Source organism: Nyctereutes procyonoides, unplaced genomic scaffold, assembly GCF_905146905.1.
Source record: "Nyctereutes procyonoides isolate TBG_1078 unplaced genomic scaffold, NYPRO_anot_genome, whole genome shotgun sequence".
Lineage (NCBI taxonomy): Eukaryota > Metazoa > Chordata > Mammalia > Carnivora > Canidae > Nyctereutes > Nyctereutes procyonoides.
Genome location: NW_026575020.1, coordinates 58,876,937 through 58,902,981, shown reverse-complemented (window position 1 = coordinate 58,902,981; position 26,045 = coordinate 58,876,937). Strand labels below are relative to the sequence as shown.

Here is a 26,045-nt window from a genome sequence, read left to right as displayed (position 1 = left end):
CACCCGGCGGGTCGCTGGGCCAGCTTCAGGCTCCCGGGGTGCAATGTGGCGGTCACCAGCCCCATGGCATGGGGGCCTTGCACAGATTAAGTGACCGCAGCTGCGGAAGGGGGTGGAGGGTTTCCACCCCTCCCCACCCCCCCACCCCCCCACCCCTGGCCGCTGGGATGGCCACTGATAACCAGGAGGCCACCCCAGCCTGTGCTTGCACCCAGTCCCCACTGTCCCTCAGTGTCCTCGTCTGTGAGCTCATAGCGCAGCATCCCGGGGCTGTTGGGGAATTTAGCAAATGTTGGCGCTCCAGGGCCCAAGCAAAGTGCTTGACCTGCATTCCTCAGTCCCTACTCTCCTCACTGTCCAGCCCTCAGAACCAGTTCAGCCTGAGAGTACGTGTGGGCACAGGTGCTGCTACAAACTCCGGTTCGGATAATTATTATCAAATGTAATAAGCCGGGGTTCCCGTCCTGCCCGTGTCTCCAGCCCTCTCCTTTCCCCATGCTCCAGCCACCCGGGGCTTCCTCTGGAATGCCAACGGCAAACTCAGTTCTTGGGGTTCCCCTCCCGCGGTGCCCACCCCTGCACAGCTGGCTTCTTCAATCAACCCAGCATCACTGAGTTCAGGCGGTGCTTAGGGGGTGCTCAGCGCAGGTGGCTGTGATTGATCTCATATTTACTCAAAGCCACAAACGCCTACTCAGGACCAGCTACTCCCACTGTCTACTTCATCTGGATCTGGGCAGGACCCAAGCCATGTCCACTGCTGTGGCCCTTGCCCTTGTGCTGAACTCGTGTGGGGCCCAGGAGAGAGAGCTTGTCCTGAAGGAAAGGGCTCCAGGCAGGGCACAAGGTCGCACAGGCTGGACCGGGCTGTCCCTTCTGGGTCCTCGCAGGAGAGGGGGCTTAGCCAGAATCCAGGGAAGGCTCCCAGTGCTCAAAGATGCTCCACGGTGGGATTCCTCTGGGAGCAGCGAGGGAAGGGAGGGCCCAGCGCCACCCTACACTGTCCTGTGCCTCTGTTAGATTTGGGGAGATGCCAGCAGAGCAAAACCCAGATGCCCTTCCACGCCAGTAGTGATGAGCTAGCCCTGCTGGCCTGGTGGCACCTCCTGCATGGGCCCTGGGGGGCAGGGGTGGCTCATGTGATCCAGAACCCTGAGCCTGCCCAAAATAACAGGAAGTGGTTGACAGCCCAGCACAGTGGGCACTGCTGTCAGAAGGTCTGTAGCCTGGGGGCACCTGTGTGGTTCAGGGGTGGAGAGCCTGATTTTGGCTCAGGGCGTGATCCCGGGGTCCTGGGATGGAGTTCCACATCGGGCTCCCCAGAGGGAGCCTGCTTCTCCCTCCGCCTGTGTCTCTGCCTCCCTCTCTGTGTCTCTCATGAATAAATAAATTTTTAAATTAAAAAGAAAATATCAAAACATTAAAAAAAAAAAACCCCTCTGCAGTCTGGCAGGGGCAGGATGCACCTCCTGGGCAAGTCAAAGAGCTGAGAAAACACACCTGCCTGTGTGGTGTATAGCATGTTTGTTATAAAACCCAACATAGGGATCCCTGGATGGCGCAGCGGTTTAGCGCCTGCCTTTGGCCCAGGGCGTGATCCTGGAGACCCGGGATCGAATCCCACGTCGGGCTCCCGGTGCATGGAGCCTGCTTCTCCCTCTGCCTATGTCTCTGCCTCTCTCTCTCTCTCTCTCTCTCTGTGTGTGTGTGACTATCATAAATAAATAAAAATTAAAAAAAAAACCAACATAGCTTTAGGAATGAGATTGCTTCTGGTGAGAGACAACACACCAAGGGAGACATCCTTTGGTTTTTTAAAAAAGATTTTATCTATTCATTCACGAGAGACACAGAGAGAGGCAGAGACACAGGCAGAGGGAGGAGCAGGCTCCCTGCAGGGAGCCCAATGCAGGACTCGATCCCAGGACCCCGGGGTCACGCCCTGAGCAAAAGGCAGTAGCTCAACCACTGAGCCACTCAGGCGCCCCAACACCCTTTAGACTTTAAGGCCATTTGAGTGTCCCCCAGGGAATCTTTCCTGTCCCCTTCTCTATGGTCCTGACCATTCCTTAGCAGAAAATAAACAATTAAATGATTTTTAAAATCTGGTCTTTGAGGGACAGGGATTGCGGTCCTGCCTTGTCTATCTCTGCACTGCCAACTTAATTTTTGGCTCAAGATAAATGAAGCTTTAGCTGGATTATCAGGTCACTTCCTCTTCCTTCATAAAGCTGCTAAGAGCCCTGTCTAGCCAGGCTACCTCGGAGCTGGGTTGTAACATGCATTTGCAGGTGCGACCCCAAATTCCAAAAGAAGAAACTTAAAAAAAAAAAAAAAAAGAAGAAGAAGAAGAAACTTGCTTAGACCCAGGCTTTGACTCCCTACCTTCTGAGAAGTACGTAAGTGGCATAGTTGGCGTGGACATCCTGTTCTGACAGGTGCAGATACAAGCCACCAGAGAAAAGCAGAGGTTCCGGACGCTTCTGCCTCTCAGTGCTGAAAACCTGGCAGTAAGTGGCCCTGTGGACAGGACACCTGCGCCAGACAGATGGTTAGTGACCCAAAGAACCAAGTCAAAATTCATGGAGTACACGAAATAAGGACCAAATGAAGAAAAGATGGAAAAGCCAGGTGTTAGGAGTCCACCCTGAATACTCAGAGAAGACCCCTTCTGTTCCCTGGCCTGTATCAATGCAGTAAGTGTGTATGTGGAATATGCACACTATTTTTTTTTTATTCATGAGAGACACGGGGGGGCGGGGGCAGCCAGAGGGAGAAGCAGGCTCCATGCAGGGAGCCCGACGTGGGACTCGATCCTGGGTCTCCAGGATCACAACCTGGGCTGAAGGCGGCACTAAACTGCTAAGCTACCCGGGCTGCCCTGCACACCGTTTTTGAAGAAAATAATAAATATACTATGGCATAAAATAATATATAAATGTAATATATGATTTAATACCATTAGGAAATAAGAAAGAGGGGGATCCCTAGGTGGCTCAGCGGTTTAGCGCCTGCCTTTGGTCCAGGGCGTGATCCTGGAGCCCCGGGATCAATCCCACATCGGGCTCCTGGCATGGAGCCTGCTTCTCCTTCCGCCTGTGTCTCTGCCCCTCTCTCTCTCTCTCTTTCTACGTCTATCATGAATAAATAAATAAAATCTTAAAAAAAAAAAGGAAATAAGAAAGAAAATAGCAAGATAAAAGGACAACAGCAGATGTGGTTTCCATGTCGGGGCTGAGCCAGGAACAAAGATTGACATTGTTGCAAGAGGAGGATGGGGTCGTGAGGAAACGTTGCAGGCGGTGCCAACCTCAGCTTTGTCCCTACACATAGGGTGGTGCTGACCCTGCAGGATTGAATCTCTCCTCTCGGCTCAACGTTCACAAAGAGCCCGACCCCTCCTCGTGGAAGATCCCCTGGCGGCAGGCCTGTCCAGTCATTATTCCCGGGGTCAGCCGCATGACGTCAGTGGACATCATTTGAAATGTCCTTGATCTTGATATTGCAACCACCAGCGTTTGTAGAATGGATTCAGTGGGACCCAAAACTCACCTTGTTGGCCAACCTGGCTCCTCACCTGCACATACTGAGACTCCTGGGGTCGCCTGCAGAAAGGATGCTCTCCAGCGGGGAGGCCCACTTTGCAGGAGCGTGAGGGCCGGCAGGGGTGGGGGAGGCCGAGCACAAGGCTGCCTTATGAGGAGAATGTAGGCCTGGGGACATGTGGTTCTGCACTGCCCACAGCACAGCTCTGTGGCCTTGGTCTGGATCGGCGCGTCCAGACAGCTCAAAGCAGGGCTTGTATGACTGGGCCGGGCCGAACAAAACGCTCTCATTTATCCCAGAGCTGTGTAAATAAAAACCGTGCAAAATAAGGGGGCCTGGAGCACTCGGCTTTGGCTGCATCTACTATACCAGCCTGCCTCAGATCCTATCTTCAGCTCTGGTCTTTTCCTATGGGAAGACCCCAAATCTATTTGAAGGAGACTTGGCGGTCAAGTTGCTCATGAAACAGGTTTTGGGGTACAGATTGGTCGGGGCTGAGTTTAGCTGGTGAGAGGTTTCTGGGCCTGGATACTCTTGAGCCCATTGAGTCTAATCCATCCCAGGGTCAGATGTCCCTCAGGTTAAAACAGTGGAGTCCAGAAACATCCTCGATCGGCCACGACAAGTCCCCACGTGGGCTGCAGGCCTGTAAGGCCAGAAAAGCATCCCTCGGGGAAGTACTATGGTTCCTTTTTTGTTTAGGGGGCCACAGGGCACAGAATTGAGAAGGAAGCAACGGAGTGACTGCATGGCTCGTAGGCAGCGTTCTCCTTACACGAGTGTCTCCATCCCCCCAGCCATCAGATTTAGGGCCACCTGATCCAGTATGACCCCATCTGAACACAACGAATTACATCTTCAAAGGATGTAATTTCCAAATAAGGTCAGAGTCACAGGCTTCTAGGGTCAAGAATTCAACTCTTTTCCAGGGACAGAATCCAACTTACCACAGGCACCAGTCCGTGGGCTTTCCCAAAAGTCCTCTAAAAAATGCAGCCCTTGGGCCCTGCAAAAGTTCACAGGGTTTGGATAAACTTGGGTCCTTCCACAGGATTAAAATTATTTTAAACAGTGGAGGAGCAGGGACAGGTTCTCTGTCAGCATCAGTAGCTGAATTTACGGAGGGTAGATAGACCTACAGGGAACAGATTTTATACAAATAACCACGTTACAGGGGATCCCTGGGTGGCTCAGCGGTCTGGTGCATGCCTTTGGCTCAGGCTGTGATCCTGGAGACCCAGGATCGAGTCCCGCATCGGGTTCCCTGCAGGGAGCCTGCTTCTCTCTCTCTCTCTCTCTCTCTCTCTCTCTCTCTCTCTATCATGAATAAATAGATAAATCTTTAAAGAAAAAAAAAAAATAACCACGTTACAGCCAGAAGAAGGTTTGGTGTTGTCTCCAGGTCAGCCCAGACAGGGTAGCCTGGCCCCAGGCAGACTTCCTGCTAAGGGTGATGGTCCCCGCCCCGCTCTAGCTCTAATGGGGACACCCACTGCTCCCATTAGCATGCAGAGCACCCTGACCCATGAGAAGGCCTTGCTGGCTGCACGGCCTGCAGGGATGTGGCCACCAAGCCTGTAGCTGCTGCCCGTAAAGGGCCGGTGGCACTGGGGGTCCTGCTCCCTGGTGGCTTCAGACCGCAGAGCGGGGGTGATGCAGCAGTCACACTGGGCCCCCCACCTCGCCCTGGATCATTTCCCTGGGGTCAGGGGAGGAACACAGAGCTGCCACTACAGCCTGAGGCCTAAAGCTTCCCTCCCACCCCCACCTCCACGCTGCTGGGGGCTCTCCATCATCAGAGTGCTGCATGGAGCCACCTCCTGCTGGGGCTACTGCCCCAAGGTGCTCATCGAGGAAGGGCATTCGGTTCGTGTGCAGAGGGGAGAGCAGGAGAGAGCCCGAGAAAGGACGGTGCCAGGAGGTCCGGTTCCGCGCGGCGGCTGCTCCTCAAGTGCCTGATAGCCGCCAGGCCCTTCTCACCCTGCTCTGCAACGAGCCCTGCAAAGGCTCTTTGGAGGACGTGGAAATTAAGGGCAGGGGAGACGAGACAATTCATCCAACGACAGGCAGCAAGAAACGAGAACAGCCCGGCCTCGAGAGAGCTCTCTGCAAAAGCTGGCCATCGCCGGCAGATTCTGACGACCACCTCCTGGGATGGAGCGGGGACAGCACAGGCCCGAGCTCGGAGCTCGGAACCGCCGGGGCCTCCGGACCACGCTGGATGCACATCTCACACCTGGGGCATCCGACACGGCAGCCACGCGACACGGCTGGCATGAAGCTCTCTGCGTGGCTGGTCTGAACTCGGACGTCCCGCGGCGCACAGCTCACAGTGGGGTTCGAGATGTCGTGTGAGAGAAAGCACGTCGACTATCTCCTCCGTAAGTGGTGTACAGGCCACGTGTCCAAAGGATAGGATTGTGGGTGTAACAGTTAAATAAACTTAATTTCAGCTGTGATTTGTTCAATGAGGCTACTGGACGTGGCAAGACGGCACGTGTGGCTCACATGTGTGGCCCGTGTCATGCTTCCATCGAGGGCACAGTTCTGGGTCAGCGTTCACTGTAGTCGGGGCTCCAGGAGCTGCTGTGACAGGTGGCCAGTGCCCGTGGGCAGGTGCTCAACAGGTGCTCACTCCCTCTGCCCTAAACTTGGCCATTCTCAGTATGTGGCTTCGCGGGCACCAGGGAGGTCCTCTCCTGCCAGCCCGCCGGCCAGCAAGGAGAGCGAGAGCTTGCAGGAGGCAGCTCCCAGGACCTCTATTAGTTTGCCAGGGCTGCTGTAACAGAGTTGCACAGACCTGGAGGAGCCAAGGCCCGGGGGTCAGCACGGGAGGTTCCCTCGGAGGCTGTGAGGCAGCAACTTTCCCAGCTCCTCCCCCAGCTTCTACGTGTCTGAACCAAACCTCCTCTTCTTTCTTACAAGGGCTGAGCTGCCTGGATTAGGGACTCGGTTTAACTAATTACACCTGCTACGACCCTATTTCCAAATAAAGTCACATTCTTAGATACCAGGAGTCAAGAACTACAAGTCAGCATATGAATCTTGGGGCGGGGGGGGGGGGTGTGTGGAGTGCAGGCAGTGTCCAGGCACGGCACACACCACCGCCCACATCTCAGGGACGTGGCTACACTCACTGGAGGGGCCGGGAACTACAGTGGTGCTGGTGACACCGTCGCCCCGCCAGCCAGCTGCAGGTGGCACACCAGCCAACGGTAGCATCCACACCATCCCGGAGGCCCTGGGTCACAGGCCAGGGCCCAGAGGAACTTATCTGCTGATGAGGGGTGACAGTGGGGCCCATCCCTGCATCCTTCAGCACTAAATCCCAAGCTCTTCCCATGCTGTCATCCATACCAGTCCTTTCTCTTTTTCTAAAATTTAACTTTAATCGTAAATTAATTATAAATTAAGCTTCAGTATATGACTTATTATATATTATTGTATTAATATACAGATTAATTTTAAAACGTCATTTTTAGGGATCCCTGGGTGGCGCAGCAGTTTGGCGCCTGTCTTTGGCCCAGGGCACGATCCTGGAGACCCAGGATCGAATCCCACGACGGGCTCCTGGTGCATGGAGCCTGCTTCTCCCTCTGCCTGTGTCTCTGCCTCTCTCTCTCTCTCTCTCTCTCTCTCTGTCATAAATAAATAAAAAAATTAAAAAAAAAACAAAAAACGTCATTTTTAACTATGAATGCATCGTTGAGAAATTGAACCATACGTATATGGTTAAAATCAACTGAAACAGTACAACATCAGAGTAACTCCTTTTATCAGTTTGATGGTATCTTTCCAGGACTTTTTAAAAAAACCTGCACAAACATCACGGCGCCATTCCGTGGGTGAGTTCACACGAACGTCTCTTAAGATGAGCATCACTCTGCAAAGTGCCTCGTTTCGTTTCCCCCGAGAAACACTAGTGCGTCGAGATGCACAGCCCTACCCCGTTCCTGTAACTGCCACACGGCATTCCAGCTCGTGCGTTGCGTGGCTAGGACATCCCCAAATTGAGACATTTTAGCTCGTTTTCATTTTCTAAAATTGTTAACGAGGTGGTGATAACCATCCTTGGATCGGCTCCCGGGCAGACGGGCCCGGGCTTTGTTGGAGCCGATGCCAGGAGGCGGAGCTGCCGAGGCACAGGGGCGGCTCTGGGTGAAGATCCGGGAGCCCAGGTCCCGCCACAGGGGACAGATTTGCCCGCTCCGCGACTGGGGTGGTCTCCGGGCTCCAGGAGGGGTGTGCCTGGCATGTGGGCCGGGAACGACTGGGCCGCTGCTCCACGGGGCCCTGGGCAGGGATGGCCTCGCGGACAGGGCTCCAGGACATGCTCTTTGGGCAGAGAGTCTGCTTGAGGCAAGGAAATGCAGATTCAGGGCCAGGGGCTGGAAGGAGAGATCTCCCAGGGCGGGCCAGGACGCCTGGCCAGGATCGTGTTGGGGGGAACGCTGCGGAGCTCCGGGGGCCACGTGCAGTGCGTGGTCTCTAAGAAGGTCCGGGAGCCCCACCTCCCTCGGCTGTGAAGGCAGGCGTGGAAAGGTGCGCGTGCAGGGCGACGGGAAAAGGCCGCGGGCAGAGGCTCACGGAGTCCGCCGTGACACACAGAACAAAGACGTCGGAGGCACCGCGATTCACGTATTCTCTATTTATTATCACAACGAGTCACTCACATCAAGGACTGCATGAAAGGGCGGGTCACGGAGCACCACGTATGAAATGACCCCATCCGCACGCGGCTGCGAGCACAGGCCCACAGGCTGACTTTCGGACACGCGCGCACCCCGCGGGGAGGCGGCCCCAGCTACCACCGTGGCGGATGGAGGTGATTTCTTGTACTTTTTACAATAAGCGTGTACGGTTTTTACAAAAACACAAAAGCTAGGACTTTAATTTAAAAAACACTGACGACAAAATTGTTTTTAACAGACCCGTCAAGTCATCTGGCACGTCGCGGTTCCCTTCTCAAAAGCAGCGCAGACGCCACCACCCAGGTTGGAACCTGCCTCAGGGCCGCCCGCCCCCCAGCGTCTCCCATAACCAGAAGGCGCTGGGGTGTGAGGACCCCCGCCCGGGACCGGTGGGAATCCTGCCTCTTTGCTTTCACATGGTCTATCATTCTAGAAGGCTTTCTCCAAACCGCTCTTCAACCACTCTTTGGAAAAAGTCTCGTTCCCAGGGAACAGGGGGAGGCAATATTTCAGTCACCCCAAATGCAGCCAACGAGCCCCACCTATGGATGTCCATGTGTGGCTTCCTTCCTCCTTTGGGGGTCACCTGCTCAGAGCCCTCAGGCCAATGCGGTTATAGGGCAGCATCCGGCATCACAGCATCAAGACTCTTCTGTGAGATGCCCCCCCAGCATCAGACGCCCATCTGCGCCCCCATCAGGCCTTCAGCAGGGCGACCTTGTGTTCCGGGACTGAGTCTTCGCTGATGTTGTAGGGCTGGATCCCTGGTTCTTGGCTCAAGTGTTTCTCTGCAAAAAAGAAATACGAGGCACGGGGAACGGTCACAACACAGAATGCGATTAAGGGCTGGTGCTCAGGGTCCCGGTGCACGGGGAGTTGGGGTCTCTCCAGCTGGCACCCCCGCTGGAGTCCCTGTCAGCGCCTCCTCACGTTCCACGCCCAGGTAACCCTCCCTTAGTGCCGGTGGCCCCCCCACTGGGCCTTGTGGGTCGGCGCCTGAGTGGCTCCTCGTGGCCACACGGATGGACTCAGACACCGCCGTGAGCCACGGACATCAGCCACAGAGTCTCTATGCTCCCGGTCACATGCAGTTCCACAACAGGTGGAGCTGAGCCACGGTGGAAGGGACCAGAACAGTGGCTGTCCCAGGGGGTCATGGGGAGGGACAGATAGAAGGGTACGTCGCACCCGTGCACACCCGGCTGCACCCACCTGTCAGAACTCCAGGCGCAGGTACACACAGCGTAATTACAAACACGCCCTGACGTGACTCCCCAGAACAGGGGGCCCCCTGACTCCGTACCCTCCACCGCCCCCACTCTGCCCGTGCCCCCACTCTTGCACTTGTGCGCCCCCCTCCCAACTCTTCCGGCCTGGTCTCCCGATCCCGTCGGCTGCGGGCGCGTTGGGCCGAGCGTCTCTCTCTCAAATGACTCCGCCTGCACCCACCTGCCTCTTCCAGGGTGGAGAAGTACTGGACCCCCTTCAGGTCGGCGGACAGCAGCACACGGAGAACGGGAACCTGCGGAGCAGAGAAATCTGAACTCCGGGGGGGGGGTGCCCCTGCAGCAGCACGCAGGCTGGTGACCGCCTCCCTGGAGCCCCCCCGCAGGGACAGCTTCACCTCCACTCAGGCTAGCGGAGACGGGCTACGGGCTACGCCAGCACAGAGATACATTTTACACAATTACTCTCTGAAGCGCACAAAACACAACTCTGCACACAGAGAATGTAACAGTTCCGAGTAGGCTCTGGGGCCAGGTGCTGAGTCAGGAAGCAAGAGGGCCCAGCATCCTCGCCGTGTGACCTTTGGCAGGTCACGGAGCTTCTTGGGACCTGACAGGAGGATGACAACACGGCCACACACCAGGTCTGAGAGTGAACAAAACCCCGGCCAGGGTGCCCTGTTCCGAAACCCACCTGCAGGCCGACAAAGGCGAGGGTGACACCCTGCCTGTGGAAGTCCCCGAGCAGCTCCTCGAGCCCCAGCACCACGGTGTAGTCAATGCTGCAGACGTGGGTACACTCCAACACCGCGCAGCGCGGCGGGGACGCTGCGGAGAAGGTGCAGCCCGTCACGCTGGGTGGGGGCAGCTGCAGGAGGCCCTGGCCAGAGGCCCCACGGACAGTGAGGCCATCGGGAGGCCCACCCCCCAGCAGGCTGCGGGGGGCAGGGTTGGCGGAACCCTAGACAACAGCTGTCTGGGGATGGCAGCAGCTACTTCCTTCGGAGAACAAACAGGCCTCTTTTCTCCCCTAAATACCAAGCCCCGGGGGGGAAGGGATGGGCCTTTAGGAACAAAGACAGGAACATCCTCCCCTGGTGCATGCAGACAGTGAGCACCCACTAGATGCCACTGAGACGCCCCAAGACCTCCTGGAACCTAGAGCCGGTGAGCAACCCCGGTAGCTGAGGACGGGGCCCTGGGGTCCTGCGGAGGCGGACTGGGGTGTGGAGACAGTGTCCAGCACTGGGGGTGACTGCAGCCCACCTCGTCCTGGCCCACGTACCTTCCAGGGCTCGGCTCAGTATCGCCTCCCGGAGGGCCTCCACTGCGGGAAAATGCAGACCACTGGCCGGCTGCAGGACCAGCACCGGCCCCTCTGACACCTGGAGACAAGGGGACAGGGTAGGGGAGAGCCAGTGTGTCCTGGAGGCAAGTCCGACCTGGCAGCTCCTAGGGTGGCCCGTCCAGGCAGGAGGCCCCAACCCAGGCCATTAAAACTGAGGGAAGCAAGAGCGCTGAGCTGACCAGCCCTCAGCCACCCCCCCCCCCCCGCGGCCTCGTGTGTGGCAGGAGCTCAGACCCTTATGGCAAGAGGCTTACGCCCGTCCACAAAGTGAACAGTCACTCCGCAGTGCCACGGGCCAGTCACACCGAAGAAATGCAAAACAACTGAGCCAAGGAGTACTGCCCAGGGCACCTGCACCCCACCAGGCCCCTGAGGCCAGGGGATCCCCCTTTTGGGGAGAATGGATGGGCTGCTACCTGCATCTTGGGTCTGGCCACAGAGTGCAGGAGAATGAGCACGGACACCAGGGTCCCGGCCAGGATGCCATACTGCACCTCCCAGAAGCAGAGCAGGAACGTCACGCAGAGAGGCAGCAAGTCCAGCCCTGGCAGAGAGGGGTCCAGCTGAGGGGTAGTCCCCCCTCGGTAAGCCCCGGCTAGCCCGAGCCCTGGGGGACCTCTGTCTGGGGACTCAGGACCGACGCCAATCATGGGCCACATGGGCTCAGAGACGAGTCAGGGCCACCCCTCCTTGCCTGGCTGAGGGGCCGCTAGGACCCTGCCACCTGGGAGGAGGTCTACGGTGGGCACTGGTCGAGGCAGGGACTTGGGGACAGGGCCAGACTTGGGGACCAGGGAGGCCTTGCGACCCCTCAGGGGCCACGTGCAGACCCTGCATGACACACGTGACCTCCTGCCACAAACAGGTGGGTGGGTCTGGGGGTCAGCGCAAGACTCGGCCGTGACACGTGGCACTCAGACAAGGCCCCATCCTCCTGGGCCTCCGTGCCCTGATGGGGGGCGGAGAGAATCACCGTTTCCCTCCCCTGATGACTCTTGGGGGCTGACGGGAGAGAAACCAGGGAACCCCACGAGTTCCTCAACTGCTTCAATAAATAGAACAAACACTTCTTCCTGTAAAGGCCGCACAGGCTCAGGGGTGGCCTGAGCCACCGGGACTGGGAGAGAGCAGCGGACTGCTCTGTTGGCCACGCTGGTCACCCTGGAAGTCTCCCCTACTCCCCCAGCTGAGCAGGGCTTGGGGCTGTGAAAGGGGAGCAGAGAGAGAAGGATGAAGAGGGAGAGGAGAGATGGGGGGAGGGAGAGGAGAGATGGGGGAGGAGAAGAAGGGGCAAGAAGGGGGAGGAGAGTGAGGGCAGGGAGGAGAAGGGGAGATGAGGGGGAGATGGGAGGGGAAGGGAGGGGAAGGAAGGGAACGGAGAGGAGGGAAGAGGATGGGGAGATGGGACGGGAGGAAAGGGAAGAAGAGGGAGGGGAGAGGAGGGAGAGATGGGAGGGGGGAGGAAGGGGAGGAGGAGGAGGGGAGGTAAGGAAGGAGAAGTGGGAGAGGAAAAGGAGAAGAGGTAGAATGGGGAAGAGAAGAGAAAGGGGAGGGAGGAGGAGGGAAGGAGGGAGAGGAGAGACGGAAGAGAGGAGAAAGGGGGAGAGAGAGAGGAAAAGGAGGATGGAGAGAAGTGGGAGGAGGAGGAGCAGGAAAAGGAAGAAGGGAAAAAGGAGGAGGGGAGGAGGAGGAGAAGTGAGAGAAGGGGGAGGTGGGGGAGGAGGAGCAGGAAGGAGGAGGGGGGCGGGGGAGCAGGGGGTACCCTGAAAGTGGCAGGTTTGCTCAGCGCTGCACGGAGCTGGTCCAGGGTGCTCCTCGCGGCCTGACCCGCGGCCAGCAGGCCCAGCTCCCAGAACAGGGACAGCGCCCCAAGCCTGAATGGGGTCCTGGATGGCCAAGGGGGGGCACACTCCAGGACGCGCATGACAGCCGAGGACGTACGTACTCTTCACGCGCCAGAGCGTCCGGAAGATGCTGGCGTCGAAGAGCGGGGCCACGGCCATGATAGTGACGGCGGCCAGCGCGGACTTGGGGATGTAGTAGAAGGGCGACGTCAGGTAGTCCAGCGACAGCAGCACCAGGGCTCCTGCGGGGAAAGGAGTGCCGGTGACCCCCGACCCTGCGTGTGCACCCTGGGTGCCCTGGGCCCGACGGGGCGGGGTGCTCACCTGTCACCAGGCCCCCGGCTGGGGTGCACACCCCCGACTGGGCGTTCACGGCCGTCCTGGAAGGCAACACGGGGACCGTTGGCGGCTGTGGGAGCCCGGGGGGCAGGGGAGGCGGCCTGGAGGGGACGGCGGGGCTCCGCGGACACTGGCACCGAGTGGGAGCCGCAGAGGGGCACCCTGACCTCCAAGGCCCCCAGTGGGAGGTGGGGTGGGGAGGCAATTGATGTCCCCAGGGTCCCCAGCCTGCGGTGTTGTCACGGCAGCTGGAGCAAACACATCTGCTCCCGGTGACCCTCGTGCACCGACAGGGAGACGCAGGAGACACCATCGAGATGGGTAACGTCCCCCTTACCACACCCGCCACGCACACGTGCATACACGCGTGCACGTGCACATGGAGAGAAACTCCAGATTCCGTCGCCAGCTGCTCCCAGCGCGAACCTGCGAGTTAACTTCCGCTCTGTCCAACCTTCCTCTTTCGTTTTGTGTGTTTGGAAAACCGCATCCGGACCCGAGTCTCCGCCGAAGAACCGGCCCACGAGGACCACAAGGGAGCGGCCACCTGATTCCCACGACACGAGGCCCCTGCCTCACACCCGCTCCCGACCGCCCTGCCGGTGACCGGCGCCGCCTGTGTGGCCCCGGGAAGTAAAGCCGCCTGTCCGCTGGCGTCCACGGGGAGCCGCCGCCCCTCCCGCTGCTGTGGACTGAACGCACGCCGACCGTCTCAGCCACGAGGTGCCGGGCCAGAGCCGTGGGTACAGGCGAGGACGCCGAGTGTGCCCGGGGCCCCCGGGGCGGTGCTCTGGAGGTTGGGGATGTCTGGTACCAGACGGGGTTGGGGCCCCCTTTCTCTTCTCGGCCACAGGCCACTCTGTCCTGCCCTCCTGCCTGGCGAGCGGCCGCTGGTGGCCCTGGGCCTGGGGCTCCGCATGACCCACCGCCTGCTCCAGGCAGAGCGCCGAGGTTCTCGTCCCCCGTCCCTTAGGAACGCGTTCTGCCCTGAGATGCGGCGAGCCCTGCCGTGGGCTGGGAACGGTTAAGGACCAACCACGTGAGGTCACGAAGGACACCAAGCAGCCCCACTCCCGCGTCCCATGGACGCTGATCCAGGGCTGCGGCGGCTGCGCGGGAGAACAGAGCGGCGTCGACAAGTGGGCAAGCGCCCAGCAGGCCCCTCGAGGTGGACGCAGACCGTGTGGCCTGGGCGGGGCCCGCCCGCGGCGCAGGAAAGGAAGAACACGGTCACTCACCGTCCAAAGCTGCCCGTGACCGGGTAGGAAGAGACGAGCGAGCCCAGCATGTTGGTCAGGCCTGCGGAGAAAACGGAAGGAAGAGGTTTATCCACAAGGGGGGGGGGGTGTGAGATAGAGGGGGGTGTGGGGAGGGGGGGGCCGAAACCAGAAAGGAAACAGAAGAAAGAGAGCGAGAAGATTCACCCAGGAGCGTCTGTGTGTCTGCGTCCGTGCGTCTGTCTCAGGAAGGAAAAACCAACCACGATCTTTGCCGAGTTCACGGTGGCCTCACTGGCCCCGGCCCTGCCCACGCGCACCAGGGAGGGGAGCCCACCTCCGTGGGAGCGGCCGAGGCCAGGTCAGGCCAGCAGCCCCACAGGCCGTGCCCGAGGCCAGCTGCCCACCCACTGGGCCCCACGAGCTCCTTCAAACCCACACCCCTCTCGGAGATGACCGGCTGGGGGACAAGGTCACGGCCAGTAAGCGGTCCACCCCTGTGACGCTGACTCACCCACAGCCAACAGAACCTGGCCGGGCCCTGAGGACGGAGGTAACCAGCCCATGTTGATCACGGGTGGCCCTGCCAGCATTGGCTCCCGCTGGGGCCTTCACAAACACCAGAGACTCACACCAAGACGGGGTCACAGGTCCAAGACCCGCTGGAGATGGCGCAGCGTGGGGCCCACTCAGAACCAGGCCCTCTCAGGTCCCACAGCCCAGCACGTGCCCCGAGAGCAGGGCAGACGCCAGTGGGTGTGGGAAAGGCTATGCACAGACCACACGCAGTCACCCCGGCTCCTTACGATGGGCCCTCAGGACTCGGGTGGGGAGCCCTACTGCTCGAGGCACTGCGGACACGTGAATCCCTCCCACCGCGGGGTTTTGGGGGGCCCCGGGAGGCCTCTCGCCGTGCGCCTGCTGGACAGCTGCCCAGCCTCTCCTACGCCATGGCGTCAGCAGCCCTCGTGATCCCCATGTCCACCTCAACCCCAGCTTGGTGGCCACTCCTTGCTGGGCCCGTCAAGGGGGGAGCCCTGTGCTACCTGCACAAGCAGGAATGGGAGGCTCCGAGGGCTACACTTGGGAACTGCTGCTACTGGGCACGGGGAGGTCAGTCTGCAGACTCCACCTGCCACCTGGGTGACACCATGAGCTCCGAGAGGAGCCCCCCAAAGCCCGTGACCCACCCTGGCGCCCCATGCCCTCTGCCATCAGGAGATCCAGCGGCTCAGATCCAAAATGCTGCTGTGAGGTGAAGTGGCCCAGGGGAGGCTCCCGCGGACTCCCCAGGGAAGGACCTAGCACCGCTGCCCGGTCAGACGTGTGCCCTCCTCACCAGGGGCAGGAAGGAAGAGAAGCCTGGTGCCCACAAAACTGAAAACAGTCCCGATAACTGAATTTAAGATTCACATCGTGCCCTCAGAATGAATCCCCAGAGAGGCCAGATTCACGAAGACAAGACAAAACTGGGGCACCGGGCACTCCCATCCACGGGGGGCCCACCCGAGTCTTCACGGACCCGCCTGCCGGCCTGGAGGGAGGCCACGAGCGGGCGCAGGGCATCAAGGTCCCACCTGGCCACGTGCCTCAGCAGTGTGACCCCAGCGGGACATTCCAGGTGTTCCCTGACAGGGACGAGGCTACAGACCTCGGGGTCTGGTATACAGCAAGCGCTCAGGAAGCTTCAGCCACAACGGACACCACGTGTCAGCGGTCTAGTCCCAGTGACTACGCGGAACCATCTGGAGGCTTAAGGATGAATCCACGCGAGTATTTCAAAGGGCCCGGCTCGGGGCCACCTGTGCTGCGGGTACCTCACGGCGCCCATCACTACGACCGCGCGGCTCAGGTGGGACGCGGGGCAGCACGCTCGCGGGCGCTTACCGATGGCCAGCAGCTCCTGGTTGGCGTCAACGCGGTAGTTATTTTGAGAAGCTGAAGAGAAAGAACGATAGAAACATGGTCACCAGGCACCTAAGAAACCATCCACAAGACGAACGCCTCCATTACAGATCCCCACGCACTGTATCACCTGCGTGTCCTAAACGCGGCACGTGAACACGTGCAAAACACGAGCGTACGCGACTCTACACGCGTACGTGTCTCCGTGTCACAGAACAGAGACAGACGTATGGCAACGTGTTCGCAACGTGCAACTGGGGAAGCGAAGGACGGCGCAAGTGATTCGCTCCTTTGTGCTTTTCTGCGCTTCAGACGTTTCCCACGAGACAGATACGTGCTTGTGAGAGAAGGGGAGGCGTCTGAGCTGAGAGATCTCCGACCACAAGCGGAGAGACCAGCAAGTCCCAGCTGAGGCCGTGCAGAGAGGGGAGCCCGCAAGCGTCTAGGGGGACACGGCCGGGGAGGCTTGCACCTGACACAGCGCCTGGCGAATGTTCCCGCCAAGGGCCACGGGCTCTGCGGGCTGGGAGCCGCCGTGGGAGCCCGTAAATGCGTGAGCAAGACCGTGTTCCAGCAGCGCTTCTTTAATTAATTTTTTAAAAAAAGATTTTATTTGTTCATGAGAGACACAGAGAGAGAGAGAGAGGCAGAGACACAGGCAGAGGGAGAAGCAAGCTCCATGCCGGGAGCCCGACGTGGGACTCGATCCCGGGACTCCAGGATCGCGCCCTGGGCCGAAGGCAGGTGCTAAACCGCTGAGCCACCCAGGGATCCCCCCTCTGGAAATTTTTTATAGATTTATTTAAAAACGTCAAAGCCCCTCTTAGGTCGCAGGCAGCAGGCTGAGGTTCTCTGAGCCCTGGTTTTGGAGAACGGCAAGCTTACAAGTTAGGACATCAGGCGACTTCGGGAGAAAACGAAGTTGTAAAACGACAACAGGCACATATGCTGTTGAGATGTAGCCTCCAAGATACCCCCAACACTCCTCCCCTACTCGGAAAAAATCAGAAAAACAAAAACGGCACAAAGACTTGGTTGGAATGTGTGGCGTGACCTCGAGCAGCCACTGGCTGTTAGACGGGACAACCCCTTGGACTGGGCATCAGGCACGGGTGTCCTTGAAGGACGGGAGGCTCGAGAGGCCGCCACAAGCACAAGCCACAAGGTCTGCATGGTTATGGGGACACCCACGCCGTTCATTGGGGTCCATCTTTAGAAACGACCTATATCCCAATGCAACAGGAGCATAACCATCATAGAGCGGGAAAAAAATGCCACCACGCGCACAATACAAAACTGAACACCCCGCAGACCCAAGGGAGGGGACACGCGAGCGTCAGAGCAGCCTCAGCTCTGACAGAGGAATCCCAGTGCAGGGCGACAAATAGGTACTTGGGTACCTGGTGGCCTCCCCGGGCGCTCAGCCAGCTGGGCGGGGCTCACTGTTCCATCTTGGGGGATTTTGGGAACCTGTCGCTAAACACAGCCGATGCTACCTGCTATGTGAGACCTTTCAACAAAATTAATGTCATCAAAAACAGACTTAAAAATTATCCCTTCCTGACATCCTACTTTTTCCTATGATCCACAACTTTATTTAACTGCACGTGTCCAGGGGCGCCCGGGGGGGCTCAGGGGTGAAGCGTCTGCCTTCGGCTCAGGGCGTGACCATGGGGTCCTGGGATTGAGTCCTGCATCGGGCTCCCCGCAGGGAGCCTGCTTCTCCGTCTGCCTGTGTCTCTGCCTCTCTCTGTGTCTCATGGATAAATAAATAAAATCTTAAAAAAAAACAACAACTGCACGTGTCTGGTGGGCAGAGGCCGTGACGAATCTCTTCCTGACTCCACGATCCGCTGGAAGTCGGCGGGTGGGGGCACGTTTACGCCACAAAAAAAGGCAAAGGCGAAACGCAGGCCCTTCTCTTTCCAGAGAGCAGCTGGCACACGTTAGCAGCCGCCACCGGATGGGGTTTCTCATCGTAAAATCCACTTTTACTACAACATGAGCATGTGTTACTTGGATAAAAACTCAAGCTGTTAGAAACCGAAGCAGATAAAAGCAAGCAAAAAAAAGGAGGCAAGCAAGGCGGGCTCCAGGCCACCACCAGGGAGGCAGGGACGGCGGGCAGCTTACCGAAGGACTTGGCCACCGCGATGCTCTCCAGGAGGCCCATCAGGGGCACCACAGCCAGCCCAGCCCCCATGTCCTGAGGGAGGAGAGAGGGGTGGTCAGTGACCCCCGGGGGGGGGGGGGGTTCGACCAGGCAGTGGCCCGCCCAGGCCGCACCGGCTCTCTGTGTCTGACAGAGGAAGGCAGACCTCAGCTGCGGGGTGGGACACAGCAGAACGCAGAACACGGCCCCGCTCTGCCAGCGTCCACAACGCCAGAAACTCCCCTGGGCTTGGGCAGAAACGAGACGTGCTGTCCTTCGAGGCTGTCCCTGCACCCAGAGCCGCTCCGTCCCGAGGACGCCGCCGTCCTGGCGGGGCTCAGGGCTCCTCGTTACAGGCAGACGCGTCAGGGGCCCAGGCCCAGAGGCCACCGCGGCTCAGCCCACCTGTACCATCTCGGTGAAGGAAACTGTCCCGTTGGCCGTGGTCACTGAGAAGGGCGGAGTCCGGACTGGAGGGAGCCCCTCGGCGGTCTGCCCCGTCAGGACGAAAGGCTGGTATCCGGTCACCTCGAAGGAGTAGGCGACCAGGGCGGCAAAGGAGACCACCAGGGCGTTGCGCGCTAGGACAGAACGAGACCCGCTGGTGAAATCTGGCTCCTCTGGGTCCCCGGGCAGTAAATGCACCCGAGGAAGCAGGACCCCCTCCTCCAGCCACGGCGCCTGACACTCCAGCCTGGAAACAGCACATACACTGGCGACTGTGGGGCAGGCACAGGCACGTGACACCACGGCAAATGCAAGACGGCGGGACAGGCAACGGCGACACACGTGGCCTACCCGTCCCAGGCACTGGTCCCCGTGGGCTCTGTCCCTCACCTCTTGCCTGGGCTGCTGCTTCTTTTTTTTTTTTTAATTTTCTTTGTCAGAGAATGAGTGCGTGTGTGCAGCCATGCTCGTACGGGGGGAAGCCCGCAGGAGGGAGAGACTCCCCGGCAGGCTCCACGCTGACCACAGAGCCCACGCACGGCTTGACCCTACGACCCTGAGATCAGGGCCTGAGCTGAAACCAAGTCGGACGCCCAACGACTGAGCCACCCAGGTTCCTCTTGGCCAAGGTGCCACCCTGGCTTCTTATGGGGGTGATACCTCTTCCCAGAATACAAGCCCTGCTGCCCACCCAGCTCTCAAGGGGCTGCGTCGCGCTGTCACCACTGACATCAGGACAGTCATGTCAGCTGTTTACCATCTCCCAGGGCCCCGCTACCCATCGCGGGATGGGAGAGCCACGTGGTTCAGGCAGCACCAGGCGGTCCGTGTGTTTTTTCCGTCAGGCACCTGCCAGGGCATCCCGGCCTCCGCACTGCCCACGTCCCGGCCAGATCCGCCTTCGCCATGGGGGGCCGTGCACGCTCAGTGGCCTCCCCAGCCTCTCCCACCAGAATAGCCTCGCCCAGGAGTCTCAACCAGAAATGACTCCAGACGGTGCCAGCTGCCCCCAGGGCAAAACTCCCCTGCTTGAGAACTCCTGCACCAAATGGGGCTCTCCACCCTGGCTGTGAATCGCCCAGACTGGGGACACGGGGACTCTCTCCGGGTGGGACTCCGGGCCCGAGGTGACCACAAGGTGCACCCCAGGCAGGCAGGACGGCTGGAGAACGTCCTTGGTCAGAACCCCACTTACCTGTTGTTGCAGTCCACACCAGCCCGTGGCTGAGCCGCACGCCCGGGGGCATCTCGGGGTGCACGGGAGGCACGTGGTCTCGCATCAGCTTCAGCACCAGCAGCAGCACCATGCACACCAGCCCCAGCACAGCATCACCCACCCTGCAGACACACACACTGGTCACGCCCAGGCCGGCCCAGGGCACGCACCTCCGCCCTGCCGTCGCCCCTTCTGCCCGAAAACCTCCTCCCTCGATCGCTCTTTCTGCCTTTTCCTAAGAAGCACGTGTCTCTGTTCTACCTCAAAACTTTATTCAAACCTTAGTGACCACACAGGCCAGCAGCGCCGGCCTGGGAGTCGAGGCCCAGGTCACAGCAGTAGGGCTACTGGCTCGTGTTTGCAGAGGCCTGGCTCTGTGGGCAACAGATGCCTCATCTGTTCCTGAAGGTTCATTTCCCACAGCCCATGATGATGTCCTCTAGTCAGCCTCCAATCCCCTGCCCCCCCGAGGGTGAGCCCCACAGGCCGCATGTCCTGGGCCAGGCTGGGTTCAGCCCCGGGAAGCCCCGTGATAGACCAGAGGAGGAGGACAGGACAGTTGGTCACAGGTCTCCCTGACCCCTTGGGCCTCAGCACTGCCCCTCACCCCCTGGCAGCTCTCCCAAAGTCACGGCGTCCTCCTGCTTCTCCTACCAGGGAGATGTTCTGGCTTCCGGCTGGGCTCACCTAGGAGCATCTCCCGCCTGCCCCCTGGGAGAGGCCCTTCATCTGAAGAAACCCCATGACCCCCGTGGCCTGGCTCGCGCCCCCTCCCCCTGCACATCCTGCTGCACCTGCCTCCCCCATGCCCTGTGTTCTCACCCAACTACAAACCCATGGAGCAAGCCTGCTGCTCTTGCCCTGCGTGGGGCCCTCCCACTCCTACCACCCGAGGAGGCTCTGCACAGGGGCACGCGACGGCTCTCAGGCCCCCCGGGGCAGAGCTTCTCGAACTGCAGGGCCTACACAGACTTGCCAGGGCTGCCACTGACCCCTGACTGAGCTGGTCTGGGCAGGGTGGACACTCTGCGTTTCCAACCAGCTCCCCTGTGATGCTTCTGGTACTGCCCTAGGACCGGGTTTGGGCGGCCAGGCCCTAGGGGACTGGAATAAATGCCACCTGGGGGTGGAAATGGGGCGGGGCCTGGGCGAGGGGCTCCAGAGGGAAGAGCTTCCTCACAGGAGGGCAGGGGCCACATGGCCGGCAGGTACCTGGTCTCTCCCACCTTGCGGAAGGTCTGATACACTTGCAGGAAAAACTGCCTCGGGATGTCCTGCAGTCCCAGGAGGTTCTGTTCAAACAGAGTTTGTGTCAGACGACCCTCCCCTTCAGCATCTCCGTACCCCTCAGCCTCCCTCCTGGGGGCACATCCCAAGGCTCTCGGAGGAGTACCTGCCCATTCCCAAAGCCCCCAGGCAGGAGGTAAAAATTCTCGAGGGAAGAGGTACTTCCCGTTTGGGGTCCGTGACCCCTCCTGGTGAATAATCCTGCCTTGCGAAGAAGATCAGTCTGGGTGATTTCAAAGCAGGGAGACCAGTACACTCATGCCTTGGTCCAGGGTCCAGGGTCCAGGGTCCAGGGTCCAGGGTCTTGCCTGCCTGCCCTGTGGGCCCCACTGCCTTAAGCCCATTCAGGGAGGGCCCAGCCCCCTCTCATCACTGGCCCGAGGCCACAACCGTCACCCGGAGGCCAGAGGGAAAATCAGGTAGAGCTGCAGGCAGAACCACCAGGGGCTCCAAGAGCCTCCAGGGAAGGGCCGCTGAGGGACCCAGGCAGGCACGGTCCTTGGAGGGGAGAAGGGAAGTAGACTCTGTGTTTTAATTCTTTATCCCATGTGAGACCTGGTGGGCAGTGTTGGGGGGGCAGCTGAGGCCCAGATCCCGGAGCGGTCAGGCTCCAAGGACCCCAAACCCCAGCACGCAGCCGTGGATTCTGGGATCCAGGGGCTCCTGCCAGGGCAGGTCAGGAGAACCCCCACTCCCGACCCCCACTCTGGCCCAGGGCTCTCAGATAGCTGTCATGACCTAGTCAAGGTGCTAAAGATTTAGGGGACTCGAGCCACCAAGCGCAAGTGCATAAGAAGCTACCTTCTGCGCACCACAATCCCATAAACGAAAGCTCCTGATGCCAAAGAAGGAAAGATATTGTTTCCCAAATAAAGGACAAACCCTCCCACGAAACAGCACTTGCCAAGCTTACCCTGACATATGTGCACACAGAACACACAAACCGTGTCCACCCACACCTTTCTAAGGAGCTCCCTCCTCTCTACGCGCAGATAACGATGAACCTGCCTCGCAGAGGCGTCAGGAGAATCGGCCTCGTACAGGAAGGGTTTAACCCAGCACGTGGGACGTGATGAGAGCGCAGAAAGGGTCAGCTACCGTCCTCTCGCTCATACCCTCCTGCCCCTGACGCTCTCGCTCCACTTCCATCAGGGAGGCCGCCCTGGGCCAGGCCGGAGCACAGCCTGGCCACGGGAACCCTGGCTTAGAGAGGCGGGGTGGTGACACCAGGTCCTGAGACAGGGGTGGGCCTTCATTTGTTCAATCTGGCTCCGCCCCACTCTGCACACCCAGCTTAGCCCTCACCTACTTCTGCACACAGTTTGGGGCAGGGCGGCTGCAGCTGCAAGCAAAACCATTCCTGCCCTTTGGGAACTTAAAACCCAACGAGAAGTGAAAAAATGATGTTCTTGGGTCACTGATGATGAATTCTACTGTTCCCTACAGGCTTCGTTGTCTTAAGATTTTATTTACTTGCTTAGAGAGAAAGTACAAGTGTGGGGAGGAGAAGAGAGGAAGGAAGGAATCCCAAACAGGATTCTAAGTGCAGAGCCCAACATACGGGGTTCGAGTTCACAACCTTAAGATCATGACCTGAGCAGAAGCAGCCAAGAGCCGGGTGCTTTACTGACTGAGCCACCCACGTGCCCCTCTGTTCAGTATTTTTCAAACACCACCTCCTTAGGTTTCTGTTAAAAACACTTATGAAAAAAAAAAAAAACACTTATGAGAGGAATGCCCTGGCAGCTCAGTGGGTTAAGCACTTGCCTTTGGCCCAGATCATGATCCCAGGGTCCCGGGGTCAATCCCCATATCAGGCTCTATGCTCACTGGGGAGCCTGCTTCTCCCTCTCCTCTGCCTCTCTCCCTACTCGTGCTGGCTCGCTTTCTCTGTCTCAAATAAGCAAACAAAAATCTCAAAAAAAAAAAAAAAAAAGGAAAATATGGAATAGAAATCGGGAGAAAAAACATCTAAATGAAATCATCTACCTAAATTAGCATGAGGGAATGATTAGCTTTTCAAAACATTGGCAGTACGCAGTGGGCCGGAGAGGCTGCGCTGGCAGATGTGTACCGGGGGGCAGAACAGAATCACCCAGTGAGGAGAACCAAGCACACTGGTGTGAAAACTCCAACAGGAGTGGGGCTGCAGTCACCAATCACCCAAATTACCTGTTGTGCAGTCGGGCCATCACTCGGCATCTCCCCCGAGGGCTCGTGGAATTGATGGAGACCCGCTCAAGCACCTTGTGCTCCGCCGAGCTCTAGAACAGCACATCACCTGGCCCACACATATGGAACCCAGCGTGGTCCTACTTACCCAGGAGGTGCCTGGGAGCCAACTAGCAGCCTACCTTGATCTGCCCGAAGCCGATGGTGATGGTGGCAGCAGATGTGAAACCTTTGATGACGGGACAGGAGATGAAATCCAGCAGAAAGCCTGACCGTCCAAGAGTGGATACTTAGCTGGTGGCCCCAGTCCACCCAGTCACAGAGCATGTGGGTGGACGGGGGCTGGGAGAGGCGGTCTGGGTGGGAGTGGGGCTAAGGACTGGTGGGCCATACATCTCACTTGGACTGGTTTGGACATTGGGGAAGGGAGGCTAGGGTCTGAGGCCCTGGGCACTTCTCCAAGCGTCCCGGCCTCTAAGCAGAATAGTGGAAGGCCAAGGGGCCAAGGCATCCCCAGGAGGCAGGGGCCTGGGTACCCCGTGGCAGGAAGGCCTGAGCATCTTACCCAAGCGCAGGAAGCCCATGGCTAACTGGATGCAGCCTGATAGAAAGGCCAGCAGCACAGCGTAAGCAGGCTCGTGGAAAGTGTAGAAGGAGACCAGGAGGGACATGATGGCCGTCGGGCCCAGCGTCACATCCCGGGAGGTGCCCAAGAAGAAATACACGAAGCATCCCATGAAGGCAGAGTAGAGGCCGTACTGGTGGGGAGACAGCATTGAGCATCGAGGAGGCGCTCGGCATGCCCACAGGGTCCCCAGGGGGGAGATGTCCGAGCACAGGATCTGTGGTGGTCATTGCACTAGGGGCACAGCAGCACACACGGGAGGGCAAAAGCACTCACTGTGTCAGTCATGGTGTGGGCCTACAGCGATTAGGGGGCCTCTTTTCTCCCCGCCTCCCAGGTGGGTGCCAGCAGGAGCACAAAGGCCTGGGTGCTCGTCAGTCTGAGAGTCTAAGAAAGCGTTCTTGAGACCACGGTGAGTCACCTTGCTGGGCCCATCAGGCAAGCCAGCACTAGCTCAGTGCCTGTGTGTGACAAGTGTGGCGAGAGCAGGTATGGGGCGTGTGTCTGGCCAAAGACAGTCATGTGCTATAGATTGCAAACTAAGACATCGTGGGCCCCATGGGGCTAAAGTTCTGGTGCCCTGCTTGTCTGGAGGCGATGTTATGTGTTTCTGCTGTTTCTGGGCGGGTGACGAGGCTGGAGTGGGGGCAACAGCTGAGGCAGACGTCTCACCTGGGGCGGGAGTCCAGCCACCTCAGCATAGGCCAGCGCCTGGGGGATGACCGTCAGCCCAACGGACAGTCCGGCGATGAAGTCCATCTTCAGCCACTGCACGGAGTAGTCCGGCAGCCAGGCCAGGATGGGCAGGCGCCTCTGCACGGCCGCAGGGGAGCAGCAGCCGGCCGGTGGGGCCATGCTGGCCCCCGAGGGCCTGGCCTGACCCAACGCCTTCACGGAAGAGGGCATGCCTGGGGTGGGCATGGGGGCGACACAGACCAGCGGTCAGGGTCTGGGCTGGTAGAATCCAGCAATAGGGAGGGGTCTAGGGCCACCAAAAGAGCCGCATCTGTCCCCCCCTCCCAGGGGATCTGAGCCAGATGGATTAAATGTGCCCTTCGGCTGGTCTCTAAGGAAGCCAAACCTGTTCAGAAAAGGGGGGGGGGGGCTCAAGAAACGCCGCAGCCCCCACCCTGGCCCCCGCTCACCGCTCTCCCTGAATCCACCTGCCCCAACCCCAGCGGCCTTCTTTCCGCGGATGCTGCCCAGGAGGAATGCGGGGCGCGGGCTCTCAAAGAAAAACTCGAACACGAATTAAGGCACCGCGTCTCTACCCCCGAGATAATTTAGGTCTTCTTTTTCCCTCCCCAAGGAATGTGACCGGGCAGCTGCGCGAGGCGCTGCAGGGCCCGCGGGGGCCCCCTCGTCCGGCTGCGGGGGGCGGGGTGGGGGCGTGGGTGGGGGGACTGCAGGCTCGAGGGCGCCAGGCTTTGCAAGTGCGCAACACGGCGGCTCCACCCGCCACCGCGGACTGCGGCGCCGTGGGGGGTCTCCCCCACCCCCACCGCCACCCCCCACCCCCCACCTGTGGCTTTCGCGTCCCTCCCGAGGCGCAGGGACTCTGGCGGGCTCGCGGGGAGCACCCGAGGCCCCTCCGTCGGCGATTCAGGATGCGCAGCATCCTCCAGGGCCCCGCGCCCCCCGCGCCCCCCGCGCCCCGAGCCGGCCCCGAGCACCCCCACCCCGCACCCGCCGGCCCCCGCCCCGGGTCGCAGGTGGGGCCCCGCGCGGCCGACAGCTCCAGCGAGGGCGGTGGGCACCTGGCGGGGGCGCGGGGGCGCGGGGGCGCGGGGGGCGGGGCAGGGACCCCGCGGGGGCAGCCCGCGCCGCCCCGGCCACCTGGACCTGGGCCGCCCCGCAGAGCTCGCCCACTCCGCCCCGGGCCCCGCTCCCCCCCGCGCGGACTCACCGGGCGCCGCGGCTCGGGGTCTCGGGCGCCGCCGCAGCCGGGTCCGCAGGAACCGCAGAGGGAGGCGGGGGCGGGGCCAGCACCACGTGACCGCGGGGCGGGGCCAGCGCCGCGGGGGGGCGGG

At 59.9% G+C, this 26,045-nt stretch overlaps 1 protein-coding gene across 1 annotated transcript; it reads right to left on the bottom strand.

The window, feature by feature from the left end:
- Nucleotides 1-8,179: 8,179 nt before the first annotated feature.
- Nucleotides 8,180-25,989, bottom strand: SLC26A11 (solute carrier family 26 member 11). Its single transcript, XM_055334777.1, has 17 exons — nt 25,922-25,989; nt 24,688-24,923; nt 23,956-24,148; nt 23,573-23,658; nt 21,144-21,223; nt 19,911-20,053; nt 18,674-18,849; nt 18,250-18,322; nt 16,099-16,149; nt 14,233-14,293; nt 12,980-13,035; nt 12,757-12,897; nt 11,228-11,355; nt 10,749-10,848; nt 10,158-10,291; nt 9,687-9,759; nt 8,180-9,025 (listed from the first exon to the last, which is right to left on the bottom strand). Exons 2-17 carry the CDS (start codon nt 24,919-24,921, stop codon nt 8,934-8,936), a joined length of 1,821 nt encoding a protein of 606 aa, XP_055190752.1. The 5' UTR covers nt 24,922-24,923; nt 25,922-25,989; the 3' UTR covers nt 8,180-8,933.
- Nucleotides 25,990-26,045: the final 56 nt, after the last annotated feature.